This window comes from Dicentrarchus labrax, unplaced genomic scaffold (genome assembly GCF_905237075.1).
Source record: "Dicentrarchus labrax unplaced genomic scaffold, dlabrax2021, whole genome shotgun sequence".
Taxonomy (NCBI): Eukaryota; Metazoa; Chordata; class Actinopteri; family Moronidae; genus Dicentrarchus; species Dicentrarchus labrax.
Genome location: NW_026136718.1, coordinates 17,791,487 through 17,808,611, shown reverse-complemented (window position 1 = coordinate 17,808,611; position 17,125 = coordinate 17,791,487). Strand labels below are relative to the sequence as shown.

The 17,125-nt window shown below is 40.4% G+C and overlaps 1 protein-coding gene across 2 annotated transcripts; it reads left to right on the top strand.

Annotated features, from left to right (window-relative positions):
• Window positions 1–662: 662 nt before the first annotated feature.
• On the top strand, window positions 663–16,383 carry LOC127350339 (guanine nucleotide-binding protein subunit alpha-11). 2 transcript variants are annotated; one of them, XM_051376848.1, is made up of 8 exons: window positions 663–959; window positions 1,597–1,772; window positions 4,801–4,985; window positions 5,325–5,479; window positions 7,606–7,734; window positions 9,216–9,345; window positions 10,222–10,375; window positions 12,878–16,383. In XM_051376848.1, the coding sequence occupies exons 2-8, from the start codon at window positions 1,622–1,624 to the stop codon at window positions 13,081–13,083; spliced, it is 1,110 nt and encodes a 369-aa protein (XP_051232808.1). In that variant the 5' UTR covers window positions 663–959; window positions 1,597–1,621; the 3' UTR covers window positions 13,084–16,383. The 2 variants fall into 2 exon arrangements, with proteins under 2 accessions (XP_051232808.1, XP_051232807.1); XM_051376847.1 differs by having other exon boundaries at window positions 664–959; window positions 1,608–1,772.
• Window positions 16,384–17,125: the final 742 nt, after the last annotated feature.

The window sequence follows — 17,125 nt, the reverse complement described above, 5'->3', positions numbered from 1 at the left end:
TTACATATTATTGGGTAGTTTATTAAATAAAATTGCATTATGTTTTTAAAATGTATCATATGTTTTGTTTGTATATTTCTAATCTGTTAACCATAGCTGTTGTACTGGAGTAAAAGGTGAAAGCATAAAGCAGCATAAAATGGCAATATTAGGGTAAAGTATCATGAAACTGCATTTAAGAAGACTACTTGAGTAAATGAGATTAATTGGAATAATTAGAAATCAACTTTATGTGTACATATACAATTAATTTGACCCTGAATGAATGAATGTAATATGGGAAAGTAGACATACAGCTAAGAACAAGGACAACAAAGCTGAACAAGGAAAGATAAACATTATGTAGCCTACATACAAGGAGAGTGGGTGAATAAAATAGATGCATATATAAAAATACATAATAGGCAACAATAAACAACAGACAATGTCTATACAGAAGTTCAACTATCTGTAAACTGTAAACAAGAAGACAATAGTGCTCTGATGCTTTCAAGTATATTCCATTTTGAACAATTATTAAAACCCTGCAGCATTAGTAAAAGTTACTCTCAAGATGTAAATATTTCTTTCATGCATTATATTCCAACAGCAACATGCTCTTATTGTGTAGGTCCAGTGCCGTGCCTTCCGGCGCAGCTGCGGTGCTTTGCCGCTCTCTTGCCGCAGCGCGTCGCCCTGAGCGCATTCCTGTTACACTGATTTCACTGGACCACAGAGGCTTCACATTCCTCTGTAGGCGCGGTGTGGACTTTCCCGAGCTGCAGGTTGTTTTGTGTTAACTGGAAGAAAAAAAAGGTGTTTTAATTCCGTATCGGGGAGCTAATGACGCCGTTTGTGCGCTTTAGCGACAGTACCTGCTAGCTGTTAGCCGCAGGTGGAGAGGGGACACGGTGGGAAATGGACCAGCTATCAGAGAGAGTACCTGCCCGCTTTCAACCCGTGTGACTGACTCAGTGGAGGTAAGGAGCTGTATTGTTTTCTGTTTGTGACTCCCAAAACTCCTCTTGAACAGACTTGTCTTGAATTGATTTGTAAGAAATCAGTGACCCAGGTGAATATTTACTGAGAGCAGAGCTGCTGATACACAGTCAAAGTGTGAAACACCATTTTAAAGTTCACCTCTGACCTATTATGATTTCAAAGTAAGATTTCCGGGGACACCAGGGGTGCGTTAGAGTAAATCCTAAATGGTCTAATGAGTAGAAAGCTAAAACTTTTTATATATTTAATTAACTACTATTGAAAACTTTAAACAAAAACAAAAAATCACACTTTGGCAAAAATATTTTTTTGTCCATTAAATCAGATACATTTGTGTTATCAATATTTAAAATCGACTCTAATTGTTAAGCATACAGAGGTTTTTGCTTTGTATTTGTTGTACAATTGAGTTAGATATTATTTTATACCATTAAGTATACAGTATTTGCATTATAATGTTAATTCGTGTGGTGCTTTGGCATACTTGTATAGTTCATGTGCTGAATGAATTGGATAAATAGTTAAAGTAAAAAGTAAAAACTAATTGACATTTAATGGATACTGGGCAACTTGACAAGGAGTGTATTGTTAGTACAGCTGATTATTCATTAACAGTTTCATTTCAGTGTTTTTTTGGGAGATGGCGGGCTGCTGGCAGTCGTGCCGCCGCACCTGTATGTGCTGTCTGTCCGAGGAGGAGAAGGCGACCATCGCTGTGGACAAGCAGATCAAGAAGCTCCTCAAGCAGCAGAAGAAGAAGGAGAGAAGGGAAATTAAAATCCTCCTGTTGGGTCAGTGAATGAACACAGAGCACCTTGCACACAGCGGCTTGTTTGTCCTTTAACGATACCAATATAATACTTATTAAGCAAATCAGATAAATTACCACTGGGTGATACTGAACTGACGACACTACAAGGAACACCCTGCCTGCATAATGAAAAAACTGCTTGGCCTGTTTGGTTGCCTGCAGCCAAGAGAGAGAAAACTATGTGAAACGTCTCACAGAGCAAGTCTGCAAAGAATGGTCCAGATTGGGATTGGCTATAAACCTGAAAACCACAATGAGTGCAGACACAGAAACCTACAGGCCTACTTTACAGCTGGTTTGATGACTTTAGACCTGATTGGCAACAGTGGCGCTTTCTGCTTTGATGTCTGCTTTGATATGGAGGCAGGTCTACCACAGCTGCCAGGCAGAGAGTATTAATGGGTGGTAAAGTTGCACATAATGCTCAAATTAGAGCCGAAACTATTAGTTGATCAATACGTAGTACAGCGACTGATTTGATAACTGATGTTGAAGACAGTTTACAGATTAACTGACAAACAAAACCAGCACTTTTAAGACAGCACCTTGGTCTTTAGGGTTATTGTGATGGTCATTTAGTTTTACTATTTTATGACATCTTATAGATCACAACAGAATTAATTCATTTAGAAAATAACTGACTAACTGATTAAATGATAGGTGAAACCAACATTTAATAACTTTTTTTCATTTTTAAGTCATTAATACAGAATAATTATAAATATTGTAAAATGAATATTTACATGTTGATTTTAGGGCAATATGCACTAAAACATATTTACTAATATTTATCAGTGCAGTTTCTCAATATGGAAACAAACTACTGATGTTCATCACATTTTTTTTAGGTTATAATAAAATCCTGTTTTTCTTTTAAACAAGAACTGTGAAGTTGTAATTTAAGCTTATATTCATTATTGGTTTATCTCTTCATTATTTTTACATTAGTTGATATTAGTTGTTTTTGTCTGACCAAAAGTCTGAAAGCCAAATTTATAATGAAATAAAACACATAAAAGTAGCAAACTCTCACATTTTAAAAGCTGAAACCAGTGAATATTTTACTTTTTTAAGGATTTATCAATTATCAAACGTGTTGTTGATATATTTTCTTTCAACTGACCAATAGATTAATATAGATTTTCAACAGTACTATGAACCAAAACATCCTGATTTAAGAATTGTTCAGCTGGTCTCCGGCATTGTTTTATTGATTTATTGTGGAAGTGGGCGAACTGACCAAAACTAATGACCCCCTTCCTCCTCCAACATAAAAACATATGGATAACAGGATGAGATCAAGGTCTTGGGGTTGTACCATTGCTACTGAATAATTTCCTGGGGGAAACCCTGCAGTGAAATAGAGAGACGGTAAACAATAATATTGAATTATTGCCCAGACTTATTTCCTCTTATCGCCGTGTAGAATGACAGAAAACAAATGTTTGTGTACGGGAACAGGACTGTCAATAAAACATCTTACAACACAGTTTGGTTGAAGGATTATCTGATAATCCTCGAAAGTGATGAGACGTTACAGGAAAGGGTTACAAGAGTTTTAGTTTCCTCAGATGCAGATTTAACGATACACATCACTGCACCACAGCACTGTGGAGCAACTGAACCACAACTTGTTCTCAGTTAAAGAAATATGAATAAAATAAAGGAGCTAGTATATATTAAAGAAAGTAAATCAAGTTTTCATCCCTAACCCAGGCACTTCCTTTGAAATTGACTTTAAGCTCTGAGGCTGAAAATGTCTCAGCAAAATCTGTCAGATAAACATCCGGTCAGTAGATTTTGTTTAACGTGATAACTTCACAACCGTGCAAGATCCCATAATGAAATTTCTCAGGTGTATAACTGACATCAAAATGAAGGCAGAGTTCTAAGCTAGATCTGGTCCAAGCAAGTGCGCTGGATGTAGGGGGGGTAGGAAGTAGGCAAAGGGGCCCATCAACCATCAGTATTCACTCACTATGTCAGTATGTGTATCACTATGTGTAACACTGTTATCCAGTGTGTGACAGGCCAACACCAATCTACGTTTATGTATAAGGTCACTGTTTGTGTTTGTAGTTATATTTTATATGTTGTACATTCCTTGTATCAAACCAGGGAAAACACACTAACACACACACACACACACACACACACACACACACACACACGTGTAATATATCAATTCTAACATAAGTTAAACATTGATGCTGTGAGGTTAGGCATACTGAATATATCAGGCACATTTCACCTGTTTCTCCAAACTCACTTCTCACATGTCATATGTTCGATTGCACCACACACACCAATTTAGTGCTGGTGTGATCCCAGCACAACATAGCCTCTAGTATATTTTGTATTCATATAACAGCTTAAGGGGGCGTTTGCGTATTTTTGCATGTTCTTTTCATGGCCACCATAGTTTCTCCTTCACGCTTGGATGGGGAGGGTGAGAAAGTTTGTAAATGCTTTTATGCTGGAAACAATGCTGACGTGAGCGGTGAGACTGAACCAAAACATTAAAGTTGCCGGCCCTAAAACCAAAACAATGAGCTGAAAGACGAGGAGAAGTGCAGAGTCAGGTGATGATTCTCTGTGGGTTCATCACTATGAGCTAAATCTAGTTAGTATTTCAGGCCTATCAGCCTCATGAACACTGGAACGAAACTGAGGTAAAATATTCAGACAGATATTTCCCACCAGATTCCACTTTTAGTGAAACTTCTGACAAGCTTCAGTTACCTTTTTAAAATCACCTCTATCTGTTTTTTAAACCACTTATCCATCTCAGGACAAACACATTCACGCCTACATGTATGAGCATTGTAGAGTTTTCAGCTCACATGACCGGCATACACTCGTGGACTGTGGAGTAAACCCATAAAGACACAGGTAGAACATGAACAAACACAGGCAGATTAAAACTGAGGACCTCTGAGCTGCCCTGTTGATAGAATCCTACTATAATGACTTTTGGTAATTATTATTTCTCCTATTTGTTGCTTCAGGTACTGGGGAGAGTGGAAAAACCACCTTCATCCGACAGATGAGGATCATCCACGGACGAGGTTTCTCAGAGGAGGAGAGGAGGGCCTTCTCCAAATGCATCTTCCAGAACATCTTAACCGCCATGAAGGCCATGACAGGAGCCATGACCACGCTCAGAATCCCCTACTCCAACCCAGAGAACGAGGTATACTCGCACATACATGGACCTCCAGCATGAACACACCCAGTTACACATGAACGCTCACTCACTCACTCACTTACTCACTCACTCACAAACAAACACAGACGTAGACGCAGGTGTGTGGGCATCAGGGCAACTGCAGTCGAGTGTTTATGCCCACATTAAACAAGAGGCATGAAACAGAACATAAACACACATACAGCATGTTGTAAGCTAAATAGAAGCTGGCAGTATCACCATGAACACACACAGTCCTCGAGTAAGGCCTTACTCTGGTTTACTGGATTTACAATTGAGTTTAGGCAAAAAATCTAATATGCAGAGTCTCTCGCTGTCTTTCAGATCTACGCCAAGTGGCTGCAGGATGTAAACACGGTGCAGATTACACAGCTGGAGCGGGGCTACGTTGACGCAATCCGCCGCCTCTGGTCCGACATGGGCATCCGGGTCTGTTACAGCCGCCGCTGCGAGTACCAGCTCCTGGACTCCACAGAGTAGTGAGTAGCTGGAAGTCTTTAGATGATGCCACACCCTGACTTAGGGTGGGGAATCACGGGTATATCACATGATGACATACTGTCACAGCAAGTTGCCAACAATGATATCACAATACAGGAATCTATGATAGAGTGAGCTGCAAGACAGGGCTTCACAACATCTGTGAAAAAGGTGAAAACACAACTCTAAAATGGCTAATTAACTTAAAGCATAAAAAATGTGAATATGTATTTACTGCACGCTTTAAAGTACATCATGTTTTACTTTAGAAATGTGTGGAAGTGTAAAGAGTTTCAGTGATTATTCAGTTTTATCATTTCATCTAGAGATGTCCCAGTCTGATCTCAAAGGTTGGTATCAGGCGGATGAGACCATTTTTTAACTGATTGGCATCGGCTATGTTGAGCTTTATTAAGCCTGATCTGATCCTGTGTTTTACGTCAGCTGTCACACGGGTGTCTTTACTCGTGAAGTTTTCATGCAGCCGTGAACGACCTGTTCTCTCCTCCACCCGCTAAGAACTGAGTGCATGAATTCAACCCGGCCTGCGGCGATGTTTCACTGTACAGACAATGAAAATAAACACTCGACAGAATACAGTTCATTCAGGTAACTCAGGCAAAGGCCACAGGACACATTTGAAAAGGAAATAAATTCTTTTGACACAGCGACAACAACAAAAATTATCACAGAGAGGGTTTGTTAGGCAATCGTGAAGTCAATCTGAATGATCAAAACATTGTGAAACAATGCTATTCGAAACTTCCCAGAGCCCAAGGTAACATCTTCAAAATGGTTGTTTTGTCTGACCAAAAGTTCAAAACACAAAGATATTACATTCACAATAAAATCAGACAAAGACAAGCAGCAAATTCTCACTTTTGAGAAGCTGGAACCAGTGAATATTTGTTTCAGAAATGACTGATTTAAATATCAAAATATCTTAACAAATTCTTTTTGTCAATTGACTTAAACTATCTGCATGGATAGATAGCTCTAAGAATAAGACCTCTGAACACAAACAGCAACATGTACATGTGCCATCATAACGGGCATAAACCAAATAATCAGAACATAAGAAAAAAAGCTGAACTGCCACAAAGCACAACAGTTACAGAAGTAAAGTACGACTGCAGTAATAACGTCACAGTTTCCGTACCAGCTAATGTATCACAAGGGAACATGTACTGACATATTGTTATATTGTTTGTTTATGTTGCATCTGACCTTTGTACCAAAACTCACAAGTGGACATGCAGCAAAAAATGGCCGTCTAGACAAGTTGTTTTAAGCTTCTTTCACTGTAGAATTTTTTAATGGTAAAAGTATTGAGGGCTGTAGAAGCTGTGTCTTATTAGTTATGTTTTTATATTCCTATTATGTCAAAAATATTTTTATAATTTTTTGTTTTAGTTCCTCACATAAGAATACATCTTTTTCTTGATGTGGCAACATTTTTGAATATCTTCCAGTTCCCTCTCAGTTTTACAAACCGATCCCACTATTAATGTGTTTGATTTCTGGCCTGTTTCAGCCTCACATTCTTTGTTTGTCATTGGAGAAAACCTTTTATATGTTGTATTTTGTTCTGAGACCACTGGAGGGGGCTAGTTCTTCACACACTGTATTGCACATTCAGCCATTTTTCCTTTTTCAGCCATGTTGAAACCACCAGTTGATCAAAGAGCATTTGAGGAAAACAGCCAACTGTCTGTCTGTATCTGATGTGTCACAGAACAAAGGCTCGACTCAGCCTGCCTCTGTTTTCTCTCCTTTCTATTGCTGTTCTTTTCTGTGTTTACCCAGCAGCTCAATCATCATGGTGTGTGCATGATAAGAGACAGGCAGTCAACATTAGCTAATGACAGCTTGTATCAACACGAGCCATAAAGCCGTCGTCTGTAAACGGGCTGATATGAACTCACTCCACTCCCTTCTTGTATTTTTAATCACTGTTTTTTTTTTTTATCATCACTGGTTCATCATATATCTTCTGTCACTTCAGTTTGTTTTACCCGGTCGAGGCTGGAAGTGATGTAAACACAGGCAATATGTTTTTACTGCAGGTCACAAACACTTTTTTAGCACCGCTGTAAAACTTTCTCTTTCTTCTTCTCTCTTTCAGCTACATGAGTAACCTGGACCGCATCTCCGCCCCAGACTACATCCCCACAGAACAGGACGTGCTGCGAGTTCGATTCCCCACCACAGGCATCCACGACTACTCCTTCACCATCAAGACCATCACACTAAGGTGGACTAGTCCTCAGGTTACCAACCTGTCAGAGTGACAAATCTAATACCGACACTATTCAGTGCACTGTGAAAAAAATACTATTGACTCTTGCAGAGGCTTTGTCCGCTCACGCTTGCGTGTGTTTGTGTAGGATCACATTTCTGATTGCGTCTGTACAAAGCCCCTGCCGGGAAGTCAGGTGTCGCTCTCTGGGTTTATTTTGAACATGTGTTGGTATTGTTTCTTTCCGAGATCAGAGGGGGTCTCTGACTACAGCTAAGCAGACAACGTTCTCTTCAAAGGAACATTGGGTTCCCAAGTTAAAGACACCTTTTAAACCACAAGTAATAGCTCAGCATTAAAACAGCCTAAACTGAAGAAAAAGTTTATCTCGATTCTTTGATCACAAAATAATAAATTACAGACTATTGTTTGGTAATAAAAACCTCCTTCAGATTGATATGTTACGGTTTAAAAAAAAGGAACTCTTTGTTACACAATCAGTACTTTTATGAGCATGCTTGCCACATCAGGATTCACACTGAGCTGTGAAAGATTTTGAAAAAGTGGGAAAAAAAGGCTTTTTTCCTGTGTGCCACATTAGAAAGGTGACATGCTGTAAGTGTTTGGTACAGTCTACTTCACGAACAGGCAGTCTTGGCTTATTAACAGCTGTGTGAGAGCCACGTCTGTGAGAGCAGCCCGTAAGCCTTTTGGACAGGTTTTTTTTATATGCCTCTGCACCAGCGTGAGCCGTGGCCGGAGGCAATATGTTTTCAGGTTGTCCATCCGTTCCATTCCTATGAACGCGATATCTCAAAAATGCCTCGAGGTAATTTCTTCAAATTTGGCACAAACGTCCAATGAGACTCAGGGATGAACTGAGCAGAATTTGACGACGGTCACAAAATAGATTTTTGGCCATAACTTAAGAGTTGATGACCTTGACAAACACATTTTTGGTCTTCTGCCTCGATACAAAATTCCACAATCTATGAATATACAAATATTGGCATTGGCAAATATGACACAAGATATCTCCTACTTCACTGTCTATTCTCAGTGTATGTGCGCTGGTGACTTCAAGTTTCTCCATCACACTGTAGAAGTTGCATACTGGCCAGGACTGATTTCCCTTAAACATCAGATTTTCAATGAGCACAGAGAAACTTTCCACTTTCAGTAGATGAATGTGAAAACATCCTTCTAGTGTGAAACTCTGCACATACATCATTCTGCACAGTGAAGCTCAGACATCCGAGTGTTCTCTATATAGCTCATGTATGTTAATTTGAACAGCATTAGTACTGATTGGTTGCCAGAATCCTTATTGGAGGTGAGAGTGAGCATGTTCTCCTCCTCGATTACTGTGAAGAGACTCTTAAGCACGACAGTTAACCTTTAATTGTTTAATTACACCAAATATAAAGACTCTAAAGTTGTACCCCCAAACTGTTTTTTTTCTTGTCATTTTTTAAACTCTGCCTCCCTTCTGACAGGATTGTGGACGTGGGCGGTCAGAAGTCGGAGCGTCGGAAGTGGATTCACTGTTTTGAGAACGTCACCTCACTCATCTTCCTGGCCTCCCTCAGCGAGTACGACCAGGTCCTGGAGGAGAGAGAAACTATTGTAAGCATTGTGTCTGTCTAAAAGCAGAGTGTTGTGTACAGTACAAATGTACTTTAAGTATCAGAGGTAAAAGAATGGCCCCTGTGTGGAGTTTTACTATTATTATACATGTTATATTGTAATTAAAAGCTGCAGCAATTCTCAAAGTTTCTCAAATGTGAGGATTTACATATTTTTCCAGTTTGATATCATTTTTAACTGAATATCTTTGGTGTTTGGACTGTTGCTTGGACAATAGAAGCAGCTTGAAAACGTCTCCTTGGAAACTTGGATGGCCATTGTTCACTATTTTCTGACATTTTATAGAGTTAACTGCTTTATAAATGTTATTAATAAAATTTGTATTTACCACTAACTGTAGTTATTAGATAAATATAGTGGAGTAAAAAGTAAAATATATAACTCTGAAATGTAGTTGTACACAAGTATATAAAACAAGAAGACAAATATTATCTATTCATCCATCTTCTTGTGTCTCTCATCCTAACATTTTCTCATTGTCACCATCACTGCAGTAATTTCACCCGTCCACCAGCAGGTTGCACTCTTGCACAAGAAAAACTCTCCCCCTCTCCCCCCCTCTCTGTCTCCTCAGCCTCTCCAGCCCCCCTCTGTCTGTTCCTCCCTCCCATCATGTCCCTAAGCCGTTTATCCCTCGTGGCCACTTTTAGTCCGCCAACACATTCATTAACCTCCACTGTGGCCCGTGTGCTCCAGACCCCCCATAAACTGCCCCCCCCCTTTAAAGGACCGCTTCCTCTATGCTTCATCCTCAACCGTCCAGATCCATCTTGCCATCCCAGAGAACTCCATTTTTTTCTCTCTTCAAGGCAAAGTTATTAAATATCTCAAACCTGGCTCTGTCTCTCTCTTCAGAACCGTATGCATGAGAGTCTGGCTCTGTTCTACACCACCATCCATTCTCCATGGTTCCACAGCACCTCCATCATCCTCTTCCTCAACAAGACTGACATCCTTGCTGACAAAGTCCAGACCTCTGACCTGCAGAAATACTTCCCCAGTTTCACAGGTAAGCTGTGTGTGCTAATTTATAGTGAGCTTATATTAAACTTATAGCAACTGTTTGATTAAGTAGATTAGGGGTGAAGTAATTAGTTGATTAAAAAAAATGAATGGTCCAAAGTTCTGATAATCGATTCTAAATAAAGCTAAACATTAAAAACAAGCTGATTTCATTGTAAGTTGAAGACTTCTGGGTTTTGGCTTGTTGGTTGGACTGAACAAGGAGCTCTGAGTGAGAGGCTGTGAGGTTGTAGTTTTGTGAATGGGGACGGTTGTGGTGGGAACAAGGACACAAAAAACCACAGTGTGTCTTCCCCCCGTCGAAAACGTTTTACGTATGACACTTTGCTGCGACACAGACAAATATATTTACCGTTTTAATGTTTCCAGATGTTTGATATCAGGATGTTGAGCTGAGAACTGACAAGTTGAACATTTTCCAATTAAAACGGACCTACCACGGTGACGTTTTTGGTGGAGCTGTTAGTTTAATAGACGACTTGGAAGAAAGCGAACGTTTTGACAATAAGCTACATCAACACAACAGTATGTGGAGTTAAAGTGGACAGCCCCAATAACCTCTGAATAGTTCTACTTGTTGTTAAATTGCAATGTGAGCGGCAGCCAACGGGGGTGCATTATGTTGGCAGGATCATTTAAAAGGCAACCGTGACTACAATGTGCATCTGCCCCATTTCTGATACCGTGGCGGCAGAAATTTAACAGCGGCGGGCTGCCGCTCCAAAATCAACATAGAGGAAACACTGAACCAGGAACTAAATCCAACACTGGGGAAGCCTGAGGGCGGAGCTTAGTCAGCAGCAGATTTCACTGTCATCAATCAACGGTAGCTGTTTTGACATGAAATAGTAGGGTAAACACAGGTGTTACCAGTGCTACTAATTAAAGTACATGTGGGTAACACCTGTGTTTACCCTACTATTTCATGTCAAAACAGCTGCTGTGAAAAAGGTCCATTGCAGCTACTTGTCTGCAGGTGTGGATCCTCATCACAGAGTGGACAGAATCAGACCAAAACAAAAAAAAGGGTTGTGATGTTGTTAATTTGCTTGGTGCATGCAGCTCTCATCACATCTACATCTACTGCACCAGGTGGAAATAAAAAATGATTTGCAAAGTGATTTCAGCCCCAGTGCGTCTCTGATTCTGAATTGGAAAGGTTGTTCCTCCATCGCTGTCCTGGTGTTGGCAAAAGCCAGCCGTCATTCCAGTTTTTTTTAGCTAGCGTTCTTGCTTTCTTTCTCTCTACACACACACAAACATACACATACACACAAACACACACACACAGAGCTACAAATGAGTCACTTCCAGGTACTTGGTGTGCTTAATGATGTGGCTGCAGCCTGTAGCTCTGCTGGTGTGAAAGGCTGTAGAGCGTTGCCCTAACAGTCTCCACCGCCCCACAACCTCCCCCACCACCACCCTCTCTCACTCTGTTACCCATGACAACCACAGACAGATACGGTGCTTCCCGCAAGCCCTGCACCCCCCGCAAACCTCCGGGTGTACATGTGTGTGTAGTGTGGGAATTGGTAACTGTGAGCAATTATTTGTGTGTGTGTGTGTGTGTGTGTGTGCTTAGCCTGCAGTGCGCCCACTGTGTTTTACCATCAGCATTAGCTGGGTAAAATAATGACTCATACAGGGTCAAGCTCCTTGATGTCAATTTAACCTTAACGACAACTCTGAGCAGTTCCCATCGCTGGCTGCTATTTGCTGCTAATGCAGCCGTGCTCCTGTGTGGAGACAGTGAGGACCTTTTTACTGCTGCTGTAACCACTTTTGAAGGCTACTGTTGTTTAGTAGCGCTGCAGTTGTCGACCATGTCAACACAGCTAGCGACAAATAAATGATGAGTTTATTGACAAAAAATTGTGTTATTTATCAAGCAAAAACTCTTCAAATGTAGGAAAAAATGTACTGTTAAATTTTCCTAGAGCCCAACGAAATCTATTTCAAGAGCTTGTTTCATTCGACCACCAGTCAAAAATGTTGCTTTACTGTGATATATGACAAATAAAAGCATCAAAGGAGCTGGAATCAAAAAATGTTAGGCATTTTTGCTTGAAAAAGAACTAAATTCATTGTCAAAATACTTGCAGATTGACTTATGGAATAATTGTTGCCGCTCCAGTTTAATTGAATTTCTCATTAAATAGCTCAACCTAAATTCACCTTTTGTTGTTGGGGGCAGCTGTAGTTCTGGAGGTAGAGCGTCCACTGATTAGAAAGTTGGTGGTTTGATCCCCGGCTCTTCCCTCTCCATGTTAAAGTGTTAGATGCTGTGAAATCAGTGAATGAATGAATATGAATGAATGCTTTGTTTCTGATGAAACATTTGGCTGTTCTGACGAGCAGCTGGCACCTTGCATGGCAGATTGTAGTGTGAAGTGCTTTGAGTGGTTAGAAGAAGACTAGAAAGGGCGCTATATAAGTACAGTCTATTTACATTTTTCACTTCATCTCCTTCTCACCTCTGTGACAGGTAAAAGGCGAGACCCCGAAGACGCCAAGAACTACATTTGCAAGTTGTACGAGCAGCAGGCCATCAACCGCGACAAAAGAGAGGAACGGAAGACTCTCTACCCGCACTTCACCTGTGCCACAGACACCAACAACATCCGCAGGGTCTTCAGCGATGTCAAGGACACGGTGCTGCTCAAGTCTCTCAGGGACTATGGGGTCATCTGAACTATTACTCAGTGATGGAAAAACAGGAGGAAAACTGTGGTTCTTCTCTCTATCTGGACTCGTATGAGTGAAGGACCTGATGAAGGCCAAAACGTCATTTATTTTTCCACATTGAAAGAAATGTAGGATTATTTCTTTAAAAAAAAAAAACAATAAGACTTTCCTTTGTGCTTCTGAGCAAGTGGAGAAAGAAAGGATGAGTTTGTACTCTTCTCTCACCTTCACCACCATCACTACTCCTCTTCCTGTCAAGGTAAAAGCCTGAACACATTCAGGTATATTGGGCCTCATCAGACTTCTGATCAGAGAGCGAGAACTAGTAATCATCCTCATTTCTCTCAACTAGCAGCTTTATCCCCATTTTTATTTTTTATTTCTTTATTTTTAAAAGATGAACAAGTGTTTGGGTCATGCAGAGACTCAATTGATCCATAATTGAAGCAGGTGCAGAGTGCGGTGCTGCCATCAACAGAGTAATGACTTTTACAAGTGGAGATGGGGTCATGCTTGGGTACACCACCCTGTCACACACATGCTTTATTTGAATCCACAAGGTACATTCAGACATAGTAGATGCACAAACACGCACAGTTTCCATTGTGTACCATAAATGGCAATACATGAGTTAAAATCTGATGCACCTTTTTATTTTTGTAAAGATACTTCTTGGGGTTTCCATGCCTCCACTTGACAGGACAGATGAAGACAGACAGGAAAAGGTTCAGGCTCACATGGGGCGCCCACTCCACCAAACGAGCCACCACGTTGCAACCCTTTTATTATTGGACATCCTGAATCAGGGGATTTATTCTCTGTTCTTAATGTCACCACAGCTTTTGATCGTTTCACAAACACTACGCTCCTGTCAGACTGCCAGAATCCCTATTGATTACAGTTATCTCACACTGGCAATATTTCTTACATATTATCTTATTCAGCACATCTGTTCAGCACTGTCTCTATCAATTGTCTCGTGCAGAAAGATTGTGTAACTGCCTCCTTATTGAGTCTGTCTCACGGTATGGTCTGCTCCATAACAGCAGTAACATTTTCACTGTGCTCCACAACCAGCACAAGCAGTGAATTAAAGCAAACAAAGACAATGGATGTGAAGTTCACATTGTTTGAAGGAGCAATGTGTAGGATTTAGTGACATCTATTGGTGAAGTTTCAGATTGCAACTAACTGAAAGCTGCTGGTGTCTGTATTTGACCTGGGAATGAGAACGGGCTGTGAACTGTAGGAAACAGTACGGTAGATGGGAAACTCATGAAAAACAGCAATAGGTCCTTACTATGGCCAGTGTTTGGTTTGTCCGTTCTTAGCAACTGTAGAAACATGGCAGACTCCATGGAAGGTGTCTCTCAGCGTATGTAAATAAAACATCTCATTCTAAGGTAACAACAACACAACAATGCCTATATTCAGGTGATTATACACTGATGAAAACAAATCTATGAATATTATATTAACTTCTACCAATAGATCCTAAATGTTACACACTGGACCTTTTAAAAATGTAGAAACTCTTAAAAGAGCTTTGAATAGGTTAAAGCACATTTTCTTTCTTTTTTTGCATTTATTTCATCCACTAATGAATTTGCATTTCTTACTCAAACACCAATTAAAGTGTACTGTGAAGCACTGGGTAATGAGGCAGGTATGATGTTTTTAGTAGGTTGGTGATTAAGGGATCCACCTGTTGTTGACACGCATTCATTGTGCAAGCAACTGAATCCTGACCTACTCCACTGGTGCTTTTATGTTTTACAAGTTTTGGGAAAACTTTTGATGGATGCGCAGTAAAGGGCAAAGTCCTGACCATCAGATCCGTTAACAGTCTCCAAGATGTACTGGTAGGAGGGGAGAGATAAGCACATGACGAAGGAGATTTGGATGGTTTAAAGGTCCAAAACACTGGGGAATACTTCGGAAGGGAAAGCCCATTGTTATGAATTTCTGCAGCTTTTCTTCTCTCGTAGTGTCCTTCAGGACAGCCGTTTACAGCGAAAACGTTCTAATAAAACCTGCTCAGCATAAAACAGCAGACCGATATAGTTTGCGACAAGCCGGTGAACACGGTGGAGCATTTAGCAGCTAAAGAGCCAGGTATGTCCCTCAGGAGCTGGTGGAGACCTAAAACAGAGCTAAAAGGAGAATGAATATTGGACAGGTCACAGGTCACAACTAAATGATAACTAATGTTGCTCCATAACTGCTGGATGTGTAAACTAACAGTTCACCATATCAAATTAAAAGGTGATAATGTGACTCTTGTGTCTAGAGCTTGTTTCCACTGCCCAAAGTGCCTAAAACGAACGCTTAAATTAAGTATTTAAAAGTCTATTTTTCAGTGTAGTTTGTGAAATGTGCCTGTTTTATACTTTTTTAACATTACGTTTTCATACAGCAGCTTTCTAACAGTGCAACTTTTAAGTTTTCAGCTACTTTTAAAAGTCCAAAGACGTGTGGTTTAGAAGACTGTGCGTCACGATCCTCCATTCAATTTGCCTGTCAGCTCAACGCAATTAATACTCTTTATTAAAATTAATACCAGAAATTTGAGCACAAATCACAGCCGGGGGGGGGCTGACAAGTTTTAAAAGGTCACGATTGAAGGAACTGAGACTTGTTGGTCCTGCAAAAAAACAGCTCGATCCACACCGACGAGTTCAAATCAACGATGGGTGAAAAATAAATCCAACAGGCCAATCAGCTGAGTAAAGGGTAAAGAATATTAATATGAGGTGGCAGTGTGAAGTCTCCGTGCGTCCTATTTATATCAGTGTGTAGAGAGGGGAACTTTATGATATTGATTAGAAGCGTGAGTTCTACCCCCCCCCCCATGCGTCATTGAGTGTTGAGTGTGTGTTAAGTGGAAAATGACATTGAAATTCATTAAATTAACTGACCTTGATGGGAAGCTAACGTCAGCTCACAGTGCGACTGTTGTGTGGTTTCGGCTGCTGTTTTGTTAATTGTACATCAAGTGTTTTGATCTCCACTGCTACATTGTTCAATCTTTTTGATGCCTTCAAACACAAATGTATACTTTTACTGTACATTCACTGATGACTACTATACCTTTTGATTGATTTATAACTGATGTATTTTTTATTATTGTTTACCAACAGCACATAAACTGTGACTAGAAAGTGTATTTGCTAGTGAACTACTTTTTCGTGCATTGGGAGACCGCCTCTCATACGGTGACAGTGAATTATTCTGTGTAGACTCGGGTGGAGGACATGGGCAAATATTTTTTTTCTAGTTAATATTAAAAACAAACTCTTGAACACACCCCCTCTGCTTGCTTGTGTTTGTTTTCCCTGGCAGATCTGGCCAGAGAGACTCTCCTAGTCTTTACGTCTGACGTGTTTTCTCTTCACTGCACTGAGGCTCTGTCACCAAGACAAATATGGTCTCACAGGCTGTGACTCGCAGTCTGCAGATAAAACACTGCAGGATTTGCACAGGACTGACACATGAGGTTATTTTACACTGCGCTCAGTTCCATAAACTAGTATTTGTGTATTCTTGAGAATGTAAAATATGTAAAACCATTTGTTTACATAGTCAGCTGATAGTTGCTTAAGTTGTCTTATTTCCTCCATCCTACTGGCAGATAAAAAGTAGTTCCTCATTAGTGACAAATCATTTTTTTTAATGCGGGAATCTAAGTCACTGTGACCATACACTGACAACAAACGTATGCTCTGCATACGCCACATGACACACGTTACATAACGATGTTATACAGACAGGCAGACACGCCTCCCCGAGTAAATTCACTGTAATACACACAAATGAACATGCACCTACACACACACACATTCACTGTGGCTGGTAGTGGCTGTCAGAGCACCGCACCATGGGAGTGTGAGAGTGCGATGCTGTGGCCCTGGTGACTGTCAGTCTCATCCAGATAACTTGACATTCTCAAGTGTGTGTGTGTGTGTGTGTGTGTGTGTGTGTGTGTGTGTGTGTGTGTGTGTGTGTGTGTGTGTGTGTGTAAGAGACAGAGAGATAGTGGTGAGGTTGT

Bases quoted from the DNA above. Each gene is read 5' to 3' on its own strand.
- LOC127350339 (XM_051376848.1), top strand. From the start codon at position 1,622: ATGGCGGGCTGCTGGCAGTCGTGCCGCCGCACCTGTATGTGCTGTCTG. The intron at 4,986-5,324 runs GTATACTCGCAC...GCTGTCTTTCAG, and splicing joins ACTCCAACCCAGAGAACGAG to ATCTACGCCAAGTGGCTGCA. The intron at 7,735-9,215 runs GTGGACTAGTCC...CCCTTCTGACAG, and splicing joins ATCAAGACCATCACACTAAG to GATTGTGGACGTGGGCGGTC.